This window comes from Argentina silus (assembly GCF_951799395.1).
Source record: "Argentina silus genome assembly, chromosome: 3".
NCBI classification, from domain to species: Eukaryota; Metazoa; Chordata; class Actinopteri; order Argentiniformes; family Argentinidae; genus Argentina; species Argentina silus.
Window position 1 is genome coordinate 21,030,427 of NC_139657.1, and position 15,938 is coordinate 21,046,364.

The 15,938-nt window shown below is 40.0% G+C and overlaps 3 protein-coding genes across 4 annotated transcripts in view; 2 read left to right on the forward strand and 1 right to left on the reverse strand.

Annotated features, from left to right (window-relative positions):
- The window catches only part of irak4 (interleukin-1 receptor-associated kinase 4), a 124,174-nt gene extending 118,416 nt beyond the window's left edge, over positions 1 to 5,758 (forward strand). For both annotated transcript variants that reach the window (XM_083665982.1, XM_083665981.1), the window contains exons 3-12: positions 43 to 188; positions 2,259 to 2,363; positions 2,661 to 2,821; positions 2,942 to 3,006; positions 3,332 to 3,446; positions 3,572 to 3,681; positions 3,815 to 4,001; positions 4,705 to 4,767; positions 5,027 to 5,185; positions 5,487 to 5,758. In XM_083665982.1, coding sequence (XP_083522108.1) covers positions 43 to 188; positions 2,259 to 2,363; positions 2,661 to 2,821; positions 2,942 to 3,006; positions 3,332 to 3,446; positions 3,572 to 3,681; positions 3,815 to 4,001; positions 4,705 to 4,767; positions 5,027 to 5,185; positions 5,487 to 5,549 — 1,174 coding nt within the window. In that variant the 3' untranslated portion in view covers positions 5,550 to 5,758. The remainder of the gene's footprint in view (positions 1 to 42; positions 189 to 2,258; positions 2,364 to 2,660; positions 2,822 to 2,941; positions 3,007 to 3,331; positions 3,447 to 3,571; positions 3,682 to 3,814; positions 4,002 to 4,704; positions 4,768 to 5,026; positions 5,186 to 5,486) is intronic.
- Positions 5,759 to 5,845: 87 nt separating this feature from the next.
- twf1a (twinfilin actin-binding protein 1a) lies at positions 5,846 to 15,336 on the reverse strand. The gene is made up of 9 exons (XM_083665588.1): positions 15,235 to 15,336; positions 14,184 to 14,264; positions 13,736 to 13,914; positions 11,509 to 11,604; positions 11,219 to 11,323; positions 8,270 to 8,395; positions 7,579 to 7,729; positions 7,291 to 7,412; positions 5,846 to 7,049 (listed from the first exon to the last, which is right to left on the reverse strand). Exons 1-9 carry the CDS (start codon positions 15,257 to 15,259, stop codon positions 6,882 to 6,884), a joined length of 1,053 nt encoding a protein of 350 aa, XP_083521714.1. The 5' UTR covers positions 15,260 to 15,336; the 3' UTR covers positions 5,846 to 6,881.
- tmem117 (transmembrane protein 117) overlaps positions 14,948 to 15,938 on the forward strand; it is a 29,590-nt gene continuing 28,599 nt past the window's right edge. Inside the window, exon 1 of the mRNA XM_083665586.1 lies at positions 14,948 to 15,035. The gene's annotated coding sequence lies outside the window, so the exon portion shown is untranslated. The remainder of the gene's footprint in view (positions 15,036 to 15,938) is intronic.

Below are 15,938 nucleotides of genomic sequence, written 5' to 3' on the forward strand. Positions count from 1 at the left end.
TCGTTTAATTTGTCTCTCTAATTGGATGTTCGTTTTTCACAGGAGATTTGAAGCACTTGTTACACAGGGGAAAAGTCCTACAATAGCGTTACTGAATGACTGGGGAACATGTAACTGCACCGTTGGAGAGCTTGTGGACATTTTATTGAGCCACAGGTTACTGGCCCCAGCTAGTGTCCTGCTCTCAGGTAGGCTACAGTGGATATGTGGTATGTTTATAAAGTGAATGATTTATGAGACCTTTCTCTTGGTTTACCGTTTTTTTTATTTTTATTATTTGATTGGAAAGTTCAGAACCTCAGAATTAAAACAAATATTCTGGTAAATATATCAAATGAACACAAAAATACTTTAAAGATGAATGCATTCATTTATTTATGGGTTACGACATATTTGAGTTATGAGAGATAAAAACATTCTCAATCATAAAGAAGGTTATCATCTACTGGCTTCACCATGGCCTCCTTAGTGGAGTCCAAGACCTGGGCAATGAGCTTCTCTTACCATCTGGTGTGCTCTTTTCCTCATTGGTCTCCTGTTCACAGTCAGAGCTGCTTGCTGATCTGCTGCTCACTGGTCTCCTTCCTTTCTTCTCCTCTGACAGAGATGAGGAACAGACACCTGGCAGCTGCCAGTCCACTGTAGCATCCTGATGGTCTTTAATGCTTCTCAGGGAGGTCCGGGAACGTGAGCTACGAGAGCTTTGAGTCATAGGTGGATGCAGGAGTAACCTTACCTCCATGATTGGAGTGTTTACCCTCCTAGGAGAACCACATTTGTCAGTTGCTTTGTCTGTATCCATTGTGTCTTTGTCATCAGTCAGTTCATGGGCAGGGTCTTGTGTTGTGCTCCCAGCCTTTTTTCCGAGTCTGTTGAGCTGAAGAAGGTTGGTTGCCATTAGACCTTTCAGGTATGGCTTGACCATTGTCCTTGCCTCTTTTTCTTTACCAGTTGTCATTTGCTCATTGTCAGGGTCTCTTGGGTCTCGTGAGTGACCTTTTGTCTTTCGCCCAGAGGCAGGTCTTCGGTTGGATATGGAGGTAGTTATCTGCTGTGGTTATCATTTGTGTTAGGCCTCCCAGTGGAGCCGTAGGGTAGTCTTTCCTTTCTCTTTCCAACAGATCCTCCACAGCAAGTGAGGAGGGCAGCCAGTTGAAAAAATGCTAAAGCTGCATTCATTTACTTCTTTCCCTTCTTCTCATTGTCTTCTTTCAGATCAAATTGCCCTTGTGGGACATTTGGGTCACTTTGGGTTTGACCCATCTGATCAGGTTATGTGAGTCCTCTGATAAACTCAAAACTTACTATACTTGGAAAAGCAAGAGGCAATGGTCCTTTAGTGCTCTGAAGTCTTGAAATGTACTGTTTTTTTATAATGACACAGCTATGATGTTTTTTTTATTGATTACATCATAATAGGCTTGTTACAACTAGGAGTGTGCTGTCAAATTTTCAGCCTAGCATATTATCCCTATATTATATTTTTATATTATATTATGCCATAATAGCTGTCATTATAACACAAACTTCAATACAACGTTACAATAAAATTGAAGATCATCAGATTTGAAAATGTGCCTTGCTTAATTGGACAGATAAGTAGACAGATAATTGACTGATTGCAAGTGGAAAGTTTAGAGAAAAAAAGATCTGCCAAAGATTTACAGCATACCACCTCATCTGTGAAACACGGTGGAGGAGGTGTTAATGTTAGGGCATGTATAGCTGCCAGTAGAACTGGCTAACTTGTCTTAATTGATAATGCAACTGCTGACGGCAGCAGCAGAATGTATTCTGAAGTGTACAGAAATGTCTTGTCTGCTTGAGTAGAAGCAAATGCATCCAAATTCATTGGATGGTGCTTCATCATACAGTAAGACAATGACCCAAAACATACTGCCATAGTGTAGCAATTAGGGAGTTTTTCAGGGCCAAAAAGTGTAAAGTTCTTTACTGGCCAAGTCAACATTCAGATTTAAATCCAGTTTAACGTGCAATTAACATTTCATGCAAAGCATTGTCGACCAAATACTAAACATGAGTACCCTGAAACAGGGGGACTATGCATAAAAAGTGTTGTGATTGGTGAAACCAATCTCTACTTTAATCTCATAGTCATTGTTTGATTTCAAACAAACTTTTGGAGTGTAGAGCAAAAATAAGAAAAAATGCTTCACTGTGCCATTACTTATGGAGGGCACTGTATTTATTTTCACTTTGTGCCTTGTGATTTATCTTTACTGTGTAATTTGAACCAGATACAGTAAGAGACCTCCATCCAGCAGAGACCCAGCCAGCTGAGGCACAGTCACCTCCAGACAGCCCCCCAGTCACACTGGAGTACACAGACACAAATGACACAGGTGGACTAATAATGTTATAACCTAAATATATCTGTGTTATCACTACTGGAAGTCCAGTTAAAAATGTGGATTACATTATTTTACATGTGGTTTAATAAGATAGATATGACAATATAAAACTACATAATAGATAGTGTTTTGACAGTGTAACTTAAGGAGGACAAATTGATCATTTAGATCCTATTCAGAAGTTGACCTCAACAGACAATAGATGGCAGCATTTGTGCATTCTCCGAGAATAAACGACGGTTCCATGGCTGTCATGTCCACTATGAATAGATACTTGTCCATTCTCAGGGTTTCTCAGGTTTTCATTCCACGAGCTGAGGAAGATATCTGGTCATTTTGATGACCGGCCAGTATCGGAGGGCGGGAGCAGGCTTGGTGAGGGGGGATTTGGAACAGTATACAAAGGCTTCATTAATGGGAAACCTGTGGCAGTGAAAAAACTCAATCCAGTAAGTGAAATATCCTCTCTGTCCATAACATTGCATAACATTGTCTATTTACTGCATAAATTAATCACGTTGAACAAAACAAAACATTGACATACATTCTAAAGTTGAACCTCCTTTCAGATGGAAGACATCTCTCTTGAGGAGCTGAAGGTCCAATTCAATCAAGAGGTTCAAACTCTTATGACGTAAGTTTCTATCTTCTGCTCCTCCTTTATTTTCTTGGCTCTGCTCTGTGAGTCTCTGTCAGCTGACCTACCGCCACTTCATTACCGTTACACTTCTATTTCATTAGTGGGAGCAGTAGCGGGTGTGCAGTGTCTCAATCTGACTAATAAATCCATTTAATGGGAAATGTCCCTTGAAGAGTGACTAGGAGACAGAATGCCCCTACCAAGTATCTCTCTGAGGACTGGTTCTAGAATGGATATTTCAATGTGTAATTTCCCCTGAAATGTCATTGTTATTTCATGGAGGAGGTCACTATTTGATAAGACCACTGTTGTTCCACAGGTTGAAACATGAGAACCTAGTTGACATGGTTGGTTTCTCCTGTGATGGTCATCACCCTTGTTTGGTGTATGCTTACATGTCCCAGGGTTCGCTGCTAGACCGACTGGCATGCTTGGTAAGCGTCGACATTGTACCGCTCTCCAAAACATAACCGTTAGATATATCTCTTTCGCAAGTATTTATACATGTCTATATACAGTAAGATTAAATAGATTAAATAGGATGTCTACTTCTTTGTAGGAGGGCACCCCTCCACTTACCTGGCACCAGAGATGTTTGATCAGCGTGGGAACAGCAAGAGGCTTGGAATACCTGCACAACAATCACCATGTCCACAGAGATGTCAAAAGGTCTCTATGGCATTATTCTTATAAAATGTATTTCATGATGATAGATGTTTTAGGCATGTGAGTCTTAGACTGACATGTTTGCCAAATCAGTGTCAATAGTTACTAATGAATCCTGATCGTTTCTATTTGCCAGCGGAAATATATTATTGGATGAAAAACTTGTGCCTAAGATCTCTGACTTTGGGCTTACACGGGCCTCGGCAACGCAATCATCATCGACGGTGATGACAGAGAGGATTGTGGGTACCACGGCTTACATGGCACCAGAGGCACTCAGGGGCGAGATCACCTCCAAATCAGACATCTTCAGCTTTGGAGTGGTGCGTAGTCCTTCATCACAAACAGAAACAATAACCAGATATCCTACAGTGCAGTGTGAAATCCACACCCCGCATTGATTTGATTAGTCTTTGCGACACCAACTATTGGGAAAGATGCATAAAAAGTCTAAAGGAAATGTATATGTTGTATATGGAACTTACAAATAATCCATATGGCATACAAAATTCATGGTAGATTCTAGTCATGTTTGACATACAGTCTGAAATACTGGATATGCATTGAGAAATTTGTAGACATACAGTAGAGAAATGTATGTATCACCTATTGTATATAAAACATATGCATGTATGTGAAATTTGTAAGCCGGGATGGAAATGTAGTTAGCACGCTAGTCTGGCTAGCAAGATTTTGACGAACCAGTGACATTTTGGTCCTCTCATTAAATCCTCTCACAAAATAATGGCTAAATCACAATTGAACTTTCCCAAAGTTATGTCGGTGTACATTTATGGGAGATAATAATTGTATAGTAGATCAGATTAATATGAGGTGACACAACGTCGTATTTTGGGTTATGATAAGACAAGACAGCTGTACAAAGCATTTTAGGCATTTATTGAAACAATCATCAAACAGATCTCTTTATGCTGTTTAGATCAGAGTCAGGGGGCTAATATACAGTAGAGGCCTGTTGTTGGCCATGGTCAGGTGGTTAACCTCAGGTCTCTCTGTCATCTCCAGGTGTTGTTAGAAATATTGTCTGGACTCCGGCCAGTCGATGAAAACCGTGAGCCTAAGTACCTGGTAAGTAGCACAATGGAAGCTTTCTCAATGTATTTATCCATCATTGTAGCATACTGTAGTAAAAGGAGGGGCACTGTAGTAAAAAAATATGTAATCACTGTGTTTAATATGAGATCAAAACCCTAATTACTTGTGCATTATTATACACAGTATGGAATTGCTGTATGTCTTATGCTTGTCAGTGTGAAATAGTCACCACTGCAGGCATTTATTTTGGCGTTGTTTATTGTCTTGATGATTTGGGGCTTGCCTGTCTCAGATGGAGATGAAGGAAGAGATCGATGAAGAGGAGCTGTCATTGGAGGACTTTGTGGATAAGAGGATGAGAGACTGGGACCTGATGGCTGTGGAGCGGACCTACACCCTAGCCAACAACTGTCTCAATGACAGGAAGAACAGACGGCCCATGGTGAAAGAGGTGGGTGATGTCACAATGACGTGCCCTGAGTGAAGCATGGTGTAACAAGGCAATTAAAAGGATAGTTCACACTATTTGAAGTTTTAAAACTTTATTTGTGACTAGGATTTTGTCGGTATATCTAGACAATATTTAGTCATATTCCCTAACGTTTCCACTACCATTGCTAAAAATGCTAAACAGGAGATGCTGTACATTGTTAAATAACTACCCAATATTGAGCAGCAATTAATAATCTGAGCAACAGCCCTTTAAATTTGTCTTCCTGACAGTTGAATTAATTCAGATCTATCTTCAATAGGTCCTGACAGAGCTTGAAGATGTCTTCCAAAGTGTTTCAGTGGAACAGCTGAGAGGAGAGTGAGGTATAGCCAACATGAGAAAGAACTTGAGCATATCGACTCTCTCAGAGAAGGTGTCACTCAATCCCCATCAAATGGACTGCATCCCTTACCTAACCCTAACCCCCTAATTTTACTATAAACAAAGCTGACTGATTTAGTCATGAATGGTGGCCAAAACATTTACACCAGTCTTAAAGGTTGCTGAAATAATAAAGAGTATTTTTTATCATTCTAACTTTTGTTTCGTTTTAATTGCATAGCACTTCATTATATAATATATCATTAGATAATATATAAGATGAAAAAAGAGGCTGTACATGATTTAAATATTTTATTTTCCTTTTTGAAAACGGTTTTAAAGACAATGACAAAGTTAAGACCAAACATAACAGTTTTTCCCTATCATTACCATGATGGTATATGAGTGTAAAGGATATTACCTTATCCAATGATGAGGTGAGGTTAAGCTAGTGGCTCGCCTTCCAATTATCAGTAGACAAGCAACTTCTGTGACAAAATATAGGACATTATATCCCTATCCCCCCCCCGGTCCTTGCATCCACACCAATGGACAAGATAACATAGCATTAGCATGTGTCAATGATGTGAAATGCTGGAGAGGCTGCTGTTCTCTCAAAGTTCACCTGACCCTCATTGACACTTTCAGTACAGACAAGACGTTTAATCACAGGGCATAACACCTACAGTATGTACATGTACAGCACTTGCATAGAAAAATAAGTTTCTCAGCAGATGTGTTTTATGTAAACCACAGTTATATCAAAAAAGAAGGAACTTTCCAATATAAAAAAACATACTGTATTAAAATGAAGAATGACAAGCAATATTATAATATTTTCTGTTTGGACCTCCTCACGTGTGTCTCAACTCAGGGAGACATGGAAAAACAAATTGACATTGACCTAAGGAATGCAAGGAAAGAATGCAAGCATGTGAACCCATAGAGGGGGTTGGTCACACTGGCACAAATTCACATTAGTCGCACTAACATCTTGTGTTTTCTTTTTTTTCTTTCTTCACAACAGTGTAAAAAACTTAACTTAATTCTAGCCTCTTAATAGCTCCGTAAAATACTTTGTGAATGCAGTTACATATATATTATACTCATACGCCTTCCATTTGGCATCTTACAAATTGGAATTCAAGTGTGTGTCTCAGCTCAGTTCTCCTTGGGTGTGCATAGTTCAGTCACTGCGTGGGCTTTGTGGATTTCATGTTTTGTATGTTGTTTTCATGAGGGATGTGTCAAATAACATTTCCGTCTATCACTTGGAATGTTCCATTGTGGAGCATGAGAGCGGTGTGTGTGTGTGTGTGTGTGTGTGGTCTGTTTAGTCGTCCTCCTCGCCGTCTCCTGGCGGTCTGGTGATGCGGCGACCTCCCCTCTTTCCCATCGGGCCCTTGGGTTTGGCGAAGGCCTGTTTGTGTGCGTGCTGCTTGGGGTGGACCTCCTCATACAAGAAGTCACCCATCAACTCCTCCCCATTTTCAATCTCCAGCTGAAAACACACACACACACATGGACTGCCAGCTATCCAAAACTAATTAACCATTCCTAAAGCTTGAGAAAGACCCTTTCCAAAGAGGCATCAGGTGTGTAAAGGTCATAATAAAGTAGTGTGAAACTAAATGGTGACACGCCAACCCTTCTTTTCACAATTCACTGCTATAACATTACAACACAAAACAAGGTAGTGTAGGCCTGTTGTGACATCAGCAAACAGTAATTTAGCTCCTTACCTTTTTCTCAATTTCAATTTGGAGATTATTCTCCACCATGTCCACCAGGGGATTTTTGCAGCTGGAATAGAGCATCCTCTCTTTGATACTGCACTTGTACCCAGGCATGGAATAAATGAAAACTGCAAAACAGAGATTGAGAGAGAGAGAGAAACCATGAAGGATAGGATCAGAAATACAGTACATCATTCTGTGAAATATGAAAGACTATAAAGATAGAGCTTAGCTATTTTCTTGCTTTTGAAAAACTATAGAAAGCTAATTAAAAAGTATTGAAATGTTATTAACTTGTGGATTCCAAATAGTCGCCCTCATGAGAATGTTTGTAGAGGAAAAAGTGGTAGCGTGCAGCCTCTTTGGGGATTCTTTTGGGCAAATCTCTCAGCTCCGTTGGGTCAGTGTTAGACAACCTAATCAGCTCCTTCTGAAAATCTATTTCCTGTTGACAAACATAAATGAAACTGTTGGAATGAAACAAACAGGCATGACAGTTGAAAAATGTATTCATTTGTTTAACCTATTGTACCAGAGGCGTCAGTCAGTGTTTATAATGACAAGCAATAAATCACACAACAATGACATTACATTGAAATAGGGGTATTCCCTAATTAAATGTAATTTTATCGCTGTGTTATTTAATCAATCATTCTTTTGATGACCTGCCTGTTACAATCATACAGAAAGGCTAGTGAGACAAGGCAGAGCCGGCACTAAATGTCACAGTTATTCCTTTGTCCCAAAATCTGATCTTGTGACACCACCCACTGAATTTCAATGAGGTGAAATGACAACAGTGACACATTGGTCCAAAAGAGAAACACATTGTATTGTTCTCTAAACAACTCCTGACCAATAGTTCCTCTGGCCGTCTAAAGAGAAGCCTGGAGGTAAAAGAGGAATAGAAATTGTGCACAATTGCCTCACCTGGCAAAATAAAGGAGGTGGAAAACAAGGGGGGGTGACAGTGATTCACACTTACAAGTTGTACATAGTTTACTTTCTTGTCCCTGAATCGCTCTAGTGCCTCGACTGCATCGCCGTGCATGGGGAAGGCCACTCCCTGCAGTGTCTGCTGCTTGCTGTCCACACCGATGTCTGTCTGCACCTGAACCCCCCCCCACACACACACACACATCACTTTACACTGGTCAACATGCAGCTCACAAGTGGTTATTTTGGTGATAAACAGGGTTGGGACTCCATGTCAATTCAGGTGATTGACCGACATGTTACTTACTGAAAAGTGCCATTTATCTTGATGAAGATGTATCAAGTCTTGAATTTACATTATAATTCTGAATGAGCTGAATTGAAAGGGAACTGGCCACAGCCCTGATTGTGGTATGTGAAACACAGTTATTGCAAACAGGAGACCCGCAATTCGATTTGCTCTAACTGAGCCTCTAACTTGCGACCTCTGGCTTGCCAACACGTGACCATGTCCTCAAATAACCAATGTTAACCAGCTACACTATCGAAAAGCTAGCAATTTGACAGTGCAGGTGGGGGTATTTGAACTTGAGCAGTGAGTTTACCATCTCAACTCGGTTACATATCCGCACTCATATCAAGGAAGGAAGTGGTTTACAAATGACTAAACCCGGCTCTGATACTAACCATTGGAGATGAAGACAGATATGCTTCTATTGGGACCAATGAGGCATCCCCTCTAAAAGACTGGAAATGGAGGGGGATTACTCTGATGGATTGCACCTATTTTAGGGCCTTGTTCCCACAAAAGGAAAGGCTGTATACACACACGATTGAGCCGCTGATGTACCCACCTCATGTACCAAAAGGATTGTGGGTTTTATCCATCTATTTAGTAAAAGGCAGCAGTCCCATAAATGCTAAATATTTCAAAGCCTCTTTTGTTCCCACACAGATTAATATTGTATTTAATACTGTACACTGTATTATCCTCCTTCAACAGCTGGCCAACTGGGAGAAGTGCAACTCCTACTTCCTGTTTTGCCTTAGCCTGCTTTTGATTGGATGCATTTTGGAGAAGCGCTGCATCTCAAAGTACTTCCTTTTATGGTATGTTAAGACAGTTGTTTATGTGACAGACAGGATTCCCCAATCTTATCAGTGAAATAAGCACAGTGGTGTGACCTCGTTCAAGTGCACTCCATGCAAAATCAATGCAAGGTATTGAATGATCATTCATCATCAACTTCGGTTTAAAAGGCGGCTACTTCTGTAGAGTAGGCTTGACTGACAAACAAAACATTTTAGTGCAAGACCAGAGCATTCAGTAAGAGTTTTTAAAACAACACCACCCTTTGCTTACAGTGCATGAAATGTCTGTCATAAAAACAAACCCATACAGGCCTTATAGATTAATCTCTGCCAACATCCTGCTATTCTTATGCATCAGCATCTTTACGCTAGCTGTAGAGTGGTACAGTATTATCGTACAAAGTATTCAGACCCCTTCACTTTTTCCACATTTTGTTATGTTACGGCCTTATTCTAAAATGGATTCAATTCATTTTTTTCCTCATCAATCTACACACAATACCCCATAATGACAAATTTCAGTACATTTATTAAAATGTAAATACCTCATATACATAATTGATTCCTATGCAAATCAGAGACCCTATAAAAACAAAGATATTAATTCCAAAACTACATTAACTATTACCCTTGCATTAAGATGGACTCAATTCAACTTACTGAGTGATTTGTTGATGACATTTTTGCATTTAGCTCATTTCTTTTAACCCACAAAATGTGGAAAAACTGAAGGGGTCTGAATACTTTCCAAAGGCACTGTACTTCTGACCTTGTGGTGTTTTTTAGATTTAATTTAATGCAAATCAGATGCTATGGGTTAAGTTTACCATATTGCTCTGAATTTAAGTACTTTTTATAAGTTGTCTTCTGTTTTTAGAGCTACACCCAAAGTAAATCACAGTTCATGAGTTTTGACTTTCATATAACGTTTGCCTAGACGTGTCTAGACAGGTTTCAAAGCTGAGAGAGCTGAATCCAGTAATTCATTAAACAACATCTACAACCAGCAGAATAACTTTAAAAGGGGCATTCCATCCAACTCAATTGCTCTGATTTCAGCTGCGCTATCCCTAGGGAACAACAACTGCTATGTGATATTATTTATTGTAAAAATCGTCACAATGCATAACAAAACTGCTTTATCTTATGCTTACATTTAACCAGAAAACTGAGAAGGCCGACTGGCTGAGTGTGGTAATATAATTCAGTATTCGCTGAATATTCATCTTGAACGTAACATTACCGAACACATAATAGGCTACCGCAGTAACAACTACTGCTAGACGTCTGCATATTAACCACCCAAAACAAAGTAGGTATTACCTCTAGATGTGAACAAAATGCTCGCTAGCTTTATACCTAGCTAATGGTAGCTAGCTAGACAGCAGCTGCACTTTGCTAAAATGTTGTGCTTCTCTCCTCAAATCGACCATTGAGTATTGCTAGCTATCAATTTCCATGAAACCTACCTTTGATGCAGTCTCCTGCTGAAGCACAAATCTATTTTCATTGCTTCTTTTTTAATACACAGATAGCAAGTTCTCATTGTTGATATGGGCCTGACTAATACCTGGAGTGGAAACATTCCATGTCAACATTCCATTCCATTCATGCCTTCCAGTAACTAATTAAACTGACCCTGGATGCGATGTGATGAGTTGATAACATCACAATTTCAATTACATGACTATATGCTTCTTTTCAACTTTCATACTTTGGTGATGCTAATTTCATCTTCCTTGGTCCAAATGTGAATAAAAGTCTATCTTAATCCCAGTTTTCATTGGACTGCTCCTTTAAACAACCCCAAGAGACACACCCATTTGTATGTATGAGCATTTCAGAGAGTTGAGGAAATTGTAATGAGTCTGCAAAGGAAGTATGAGTGCCGGTCTCGTGGATATACCTCACTTAGTTTAATCTTTCTCAATTCCTCCTCAGCAGCAGTGAGTGGCAGAGGAGCAGCCTGGGCAGTCAGGTACTTCTTATAGCCATTTAGAGACACTTCATCCTGGGAAAATAGGAGGAATCATTCATATAATTAGAATAAGACCGATATTACACTAAATTGTTTCCTTCATAATATTCTTTGAATGGAGAAGTAGATAGCCAGTAAGGTTGTAAGAGTAAGTTATTTGTTTCTAAAAAGCAAAATGGCATTTCAACACTATCTTTGAACAGATAATCTAAACCAACCTTTGTGTTGCCATAAATCTCATCCTTGATGAGTCCTCCACCAAACTCCTTCTTCAATGTGGCCCTGGTAGCAGCATATAACATTTTGTGTCGCACCTGTTTGGTTAAGAAACATGTTAGTGGATAAATCAATCATTTTTAAAATGTGGGTTTTACATTATCTACTTTATGAATGTCCTAAATGTCAAGAAATGCAGGGATTGTATTGCTCTTATGTTACATGACTCATGATTTTCAGAGAGCAAGTACATGTACAAGTGTTTTGAAATCTCTAGGCAGGCAGGCCCAAACCTGTGGCACGCTGCCTTGCATTGTGGGTAGGAATGTTGAGCCCTGCCTTGTCTGTTAGAACATACTTTCTTCTGCCACAGGTTATTTGCTATAGTCAAGTGAAGGGCAGGCACCAGTCCATACAGGATATATTCCTATAACTCTCCATCATTATATCAATTTGGAAGTCATGATACTATCTGAAATGAGCATAGGCCTTGACATACAGTGCATTCGGAAAGTATTCACTTTCTACATTTTCTTAAGTTACAGCCTTATTCAAAAATGGATTAAATTAATTTTTCCCTCATCAACCTACACACAATACCCCATAATGACAAAACTGTTATTTTTTTAGAAATGTTTGCTAATTTATTAAAAAATAAAAAACTGATATAACATTTACATAAGTAATTCAGACCCTTTACTCAATACTTTGTTGAAGCACATTTGGCAGCGATTACAGCCTCAAGTCTTCTTGGGTATGATGCTACAAGCTTGGCACACCTGTATTTGGGGAGTTTCTCCCATTCTTCTCTGCAGATCCTCTCAAGCTCTGTCAGGTTGGATGGGGAGCATCGGTGCACAGCTATTTTCAGGTCTCTCCAGAGATGTTCGATCGGGTTCAAGTCCGGGCTCTGGCTGGGCCACTCAAGGACATTCAGAGACTTGTCCCCAAGTCACTCCTGCATTGTCTTGGCTGTGTGCTTAGGGTCGTTGTCCTGTTGGAAGGTGAACCTTTGCCCCAGTGTGAGGTCCTGAGGGCTCTGGAACAGGTCTTCATCAAGGATCTCTCTGTACTTTGCTCTGTTCATCTTTCCCTCGATCCTGACTAGTCTCTCAGTCTCTGCCGCTGAAAAACATCCCCACAGCATGATGCTGCCACCACCATGCTTCACCATAGGGATGGTATGGATGGTATTGGCCAGGTGATGAGCGATGCCTGGTTTCCTCCAGACGTGACGCTTGGCATTCAGACCAAAAAGTTCAATCTTGGTTTCATCAGACCAGAGAATCTTGTTGGTCTGAGAGTCCTTTAGGTGCCTTTTGGCAACTCCAAGCAGGCTATCATATGCTTTTTACTGATGAGTGGCTTCCGTCTGGCCTCTCTACCATAAAAGCCTTATTGGTGGAGTGCTGCAGAGATGGTTGCCCTTCTGGAAGGTTCTCCCATTTCCACAGAGGAACTCTGGAGCTCTGTCAGAGTGACCATTGGGTTCTTGGTCACCTCCCTGATGATGGCCCTTCTCCCCCTATTGCTCAGTTTGGCCAGGCAGCCAGCTCTAGGAAGAGTCTTGGTGGTTCCAAACTTCTTCCATTTAAGAATGATGGAGGCTACTGTGTTCGTGGGGACCTTCAATACTGCAGAAATGTTTTTGTACCCTTCCCCAGATCTGTTCTTCAACACAATCCTGTCTCCTGTCTCTATAATTGTCTATGGACAATTCCTTCAACCTCATGGCCTGGTTTTTGCTCTGACATGCACTGTCAACTGTGGGACCTTATATAGACAGGTGTGTGCCGTTCCAAATCATGTCCAATAAATTGTATTTATCACAGGTGGATTCCAATCAAGACATAGAAACATCTCAAGGATGATCAATGGAAACAGGATGCACCTGAGCTCAATTTCGAGTGTCACAGCAAAGGGTCTGAATACTTATGTAAATGTGATATCAGTTTTTTATTTTTTAATAAATTAGCAAACATTTCTAAAACCCTGTTTTCATTTTGTCATTATGGGGTATTGTGTGTAGATTGATGAGGATGAGAATAAAATGTGGAAAAAGTGAAGGGGTCTGAATACTTTCCGAATGCACTGTAAGTAGGGCTAATCAAAACAAATATATGAGAAGGCTGCATTGTGAGCGAAAGAGAGAGAGAGAGAGAGAAAGAGAGAGACCTAACTGACACAAGTGTGTCACATACTGTAATTTGCAAAAGGTGAGTTCCTTACAGGAGAATTGTCAGGTGACCAGGCCAGGAAGATCCATTCATAACCCTGGTTATTGGAGGAGTCCAGACGATACAGGATGTAAGATGGCAGGTCATCCTCAAGCATAGGCAGGACTAAGGAGTCATACTCTTGGTCCCATTTCTTTGATGCTTGCCTAGTGTCGCCCAAGGCTAACTGCTCTGAAATGAAAACACTTAATTAGTCTAATAACCTAATTGGATTCCACAGTAAAAAAAAACATTAAATGTGAAATCACAGGTCATTGAATCTCTTGGCATTTCCTAAATACAGTATGCCTTATAAAAAGAGGAAATGTGCATGAACATGTACCCTTGCTTGATAAGTCAAATACATATGGGATGTTTTGCATTGACAAGTGGTCCACATGCATGACAGACCAACACTTCAAATCTGATACAATCTTGGTGACAGATTATAGATGATTTACCATCTTCAATCACAATCTTTAAGAGTCGGTATTGGTCTCCACTCCTTGCGCTGGCAAAAATGTCCTTCACATCTTCACCAGCTAGAAAAATACAATAAAAATATAGGTTTAGCTTGGGTTGTTTCTTGCATTATCAATACAAACATAGGCCTTAAATTGATGTTTCAGAGTACAGTACAGTCAATCACAGAAATTCAGCCAGCTGTATCAACTTCAAAGTTAGACCCTCTGATGCTAAACATTACAAACCATGCAATTATCTTCCTCCTGCATAAACAATCTCTGTCACAGCTGCCTGAAAGCCTCATCAATGTTGGTCCACATAGACTACAGTGTAGACATAAATACAGGTGACCCAGCTTAGGCAGCTCTTCTTCCTCCATAGAACATCCAACATTGAGCAACGTGGCACACCAGTTGGATGTTGTTCAGGGCACACCATATGGGTATAAACAGCTTTTAACCTCTCGTGCGGGAGTGCAAGTATCTCACTGCAAGCAGTAAAAAAACTGATTCACCTCATACAACACCTGTCATATAATTTGGTTATTTCTCTTGTTAGCTAAAAGAGGACAACGTACAGTGTAGCTACTTTACATATTTTAGTGAACGTGTAGTCCTTCTGTGTTTAAGGGTAGGTAGGCAGTCCTGCAAAACATTTGACACCTACTGTGGCTACAGGCCCAGCTGTTTCAATTGAAGGCGTTGCCCAACCAACATGTCTAGCACTATGAAACTGAAATAGTTCTTTCGCTTGAGCAGAGACATGGACAAATTCACATGTATAGCGTACATTTCTAATCGAGGGCACATAGCTAACATGTAAGCATCACATCGAGAATCACAGTCAGAGTGAGTTAGCTACCCTGCTAGCGTTTCATAGTATTATACTGGAATCACAACCAAAAAAGCCTAATCCAACCCTTCTGGTTAGCTTGGCTAGCTAATAAAGCTAGCTGTCTGCTTCATTGCAAACCGACAAAACGATTTTCAAGATTTATGTACAGCTCAAACATACTGAGAAAATATAAAATATACATTTCATAGGTACCTTGTATGCCCGTTTGATGTGACATTATGTCGTTTGATCGTAAGAGGGGCTGATGAAGCTGATCAAGCAAAGCAGTGCAAGGAAGTAGGAAACGGACTACAGTAACACGATCCACACTTCATATGTCGTCATCAGCGTCACGGTCACATGGTGAAACATTACGTGTCCATTCGTGGCTATCAATATAACATCTTCATTATTACATTTGTAACATTTCGGTTTAGTTTGCACTGCAATTTAGTAACCCACCTACCCACCTTGTTTCAGATCTAATTTTGCTGCTGCTTACAAATTGAGAGGTCATAGTTGCAATCATGATCAGTAGGCTATAAAAAGGACAACAATAATGTCACATATTCATGACTAATGAAGAGCCCAGTCATAATAACCAAGCTACCGTGTGAATCTTTCTCTGTTGTAAATTAATCACTCACGGAGCATCCTTGCAAATCTTGGCAAATGGCTAAACCTATTCAGATTATTTTTTTCTCCAACATATCGATGTGAGGCCTACATTTTACATAATATCTTATTTATTTGGCTATAATTACATTCTAAACTAATAATCCAACATGTATCACATCATTTTTTAATTGTTCTAATGTAATTTATGTGTTTTGCCTGGTGTGATAAAAGGAAATATTGCCGCTTCTTGTGGCGATATAAACCCTGTTTAGCCCAACATCTGGAATGGTAACAGTACC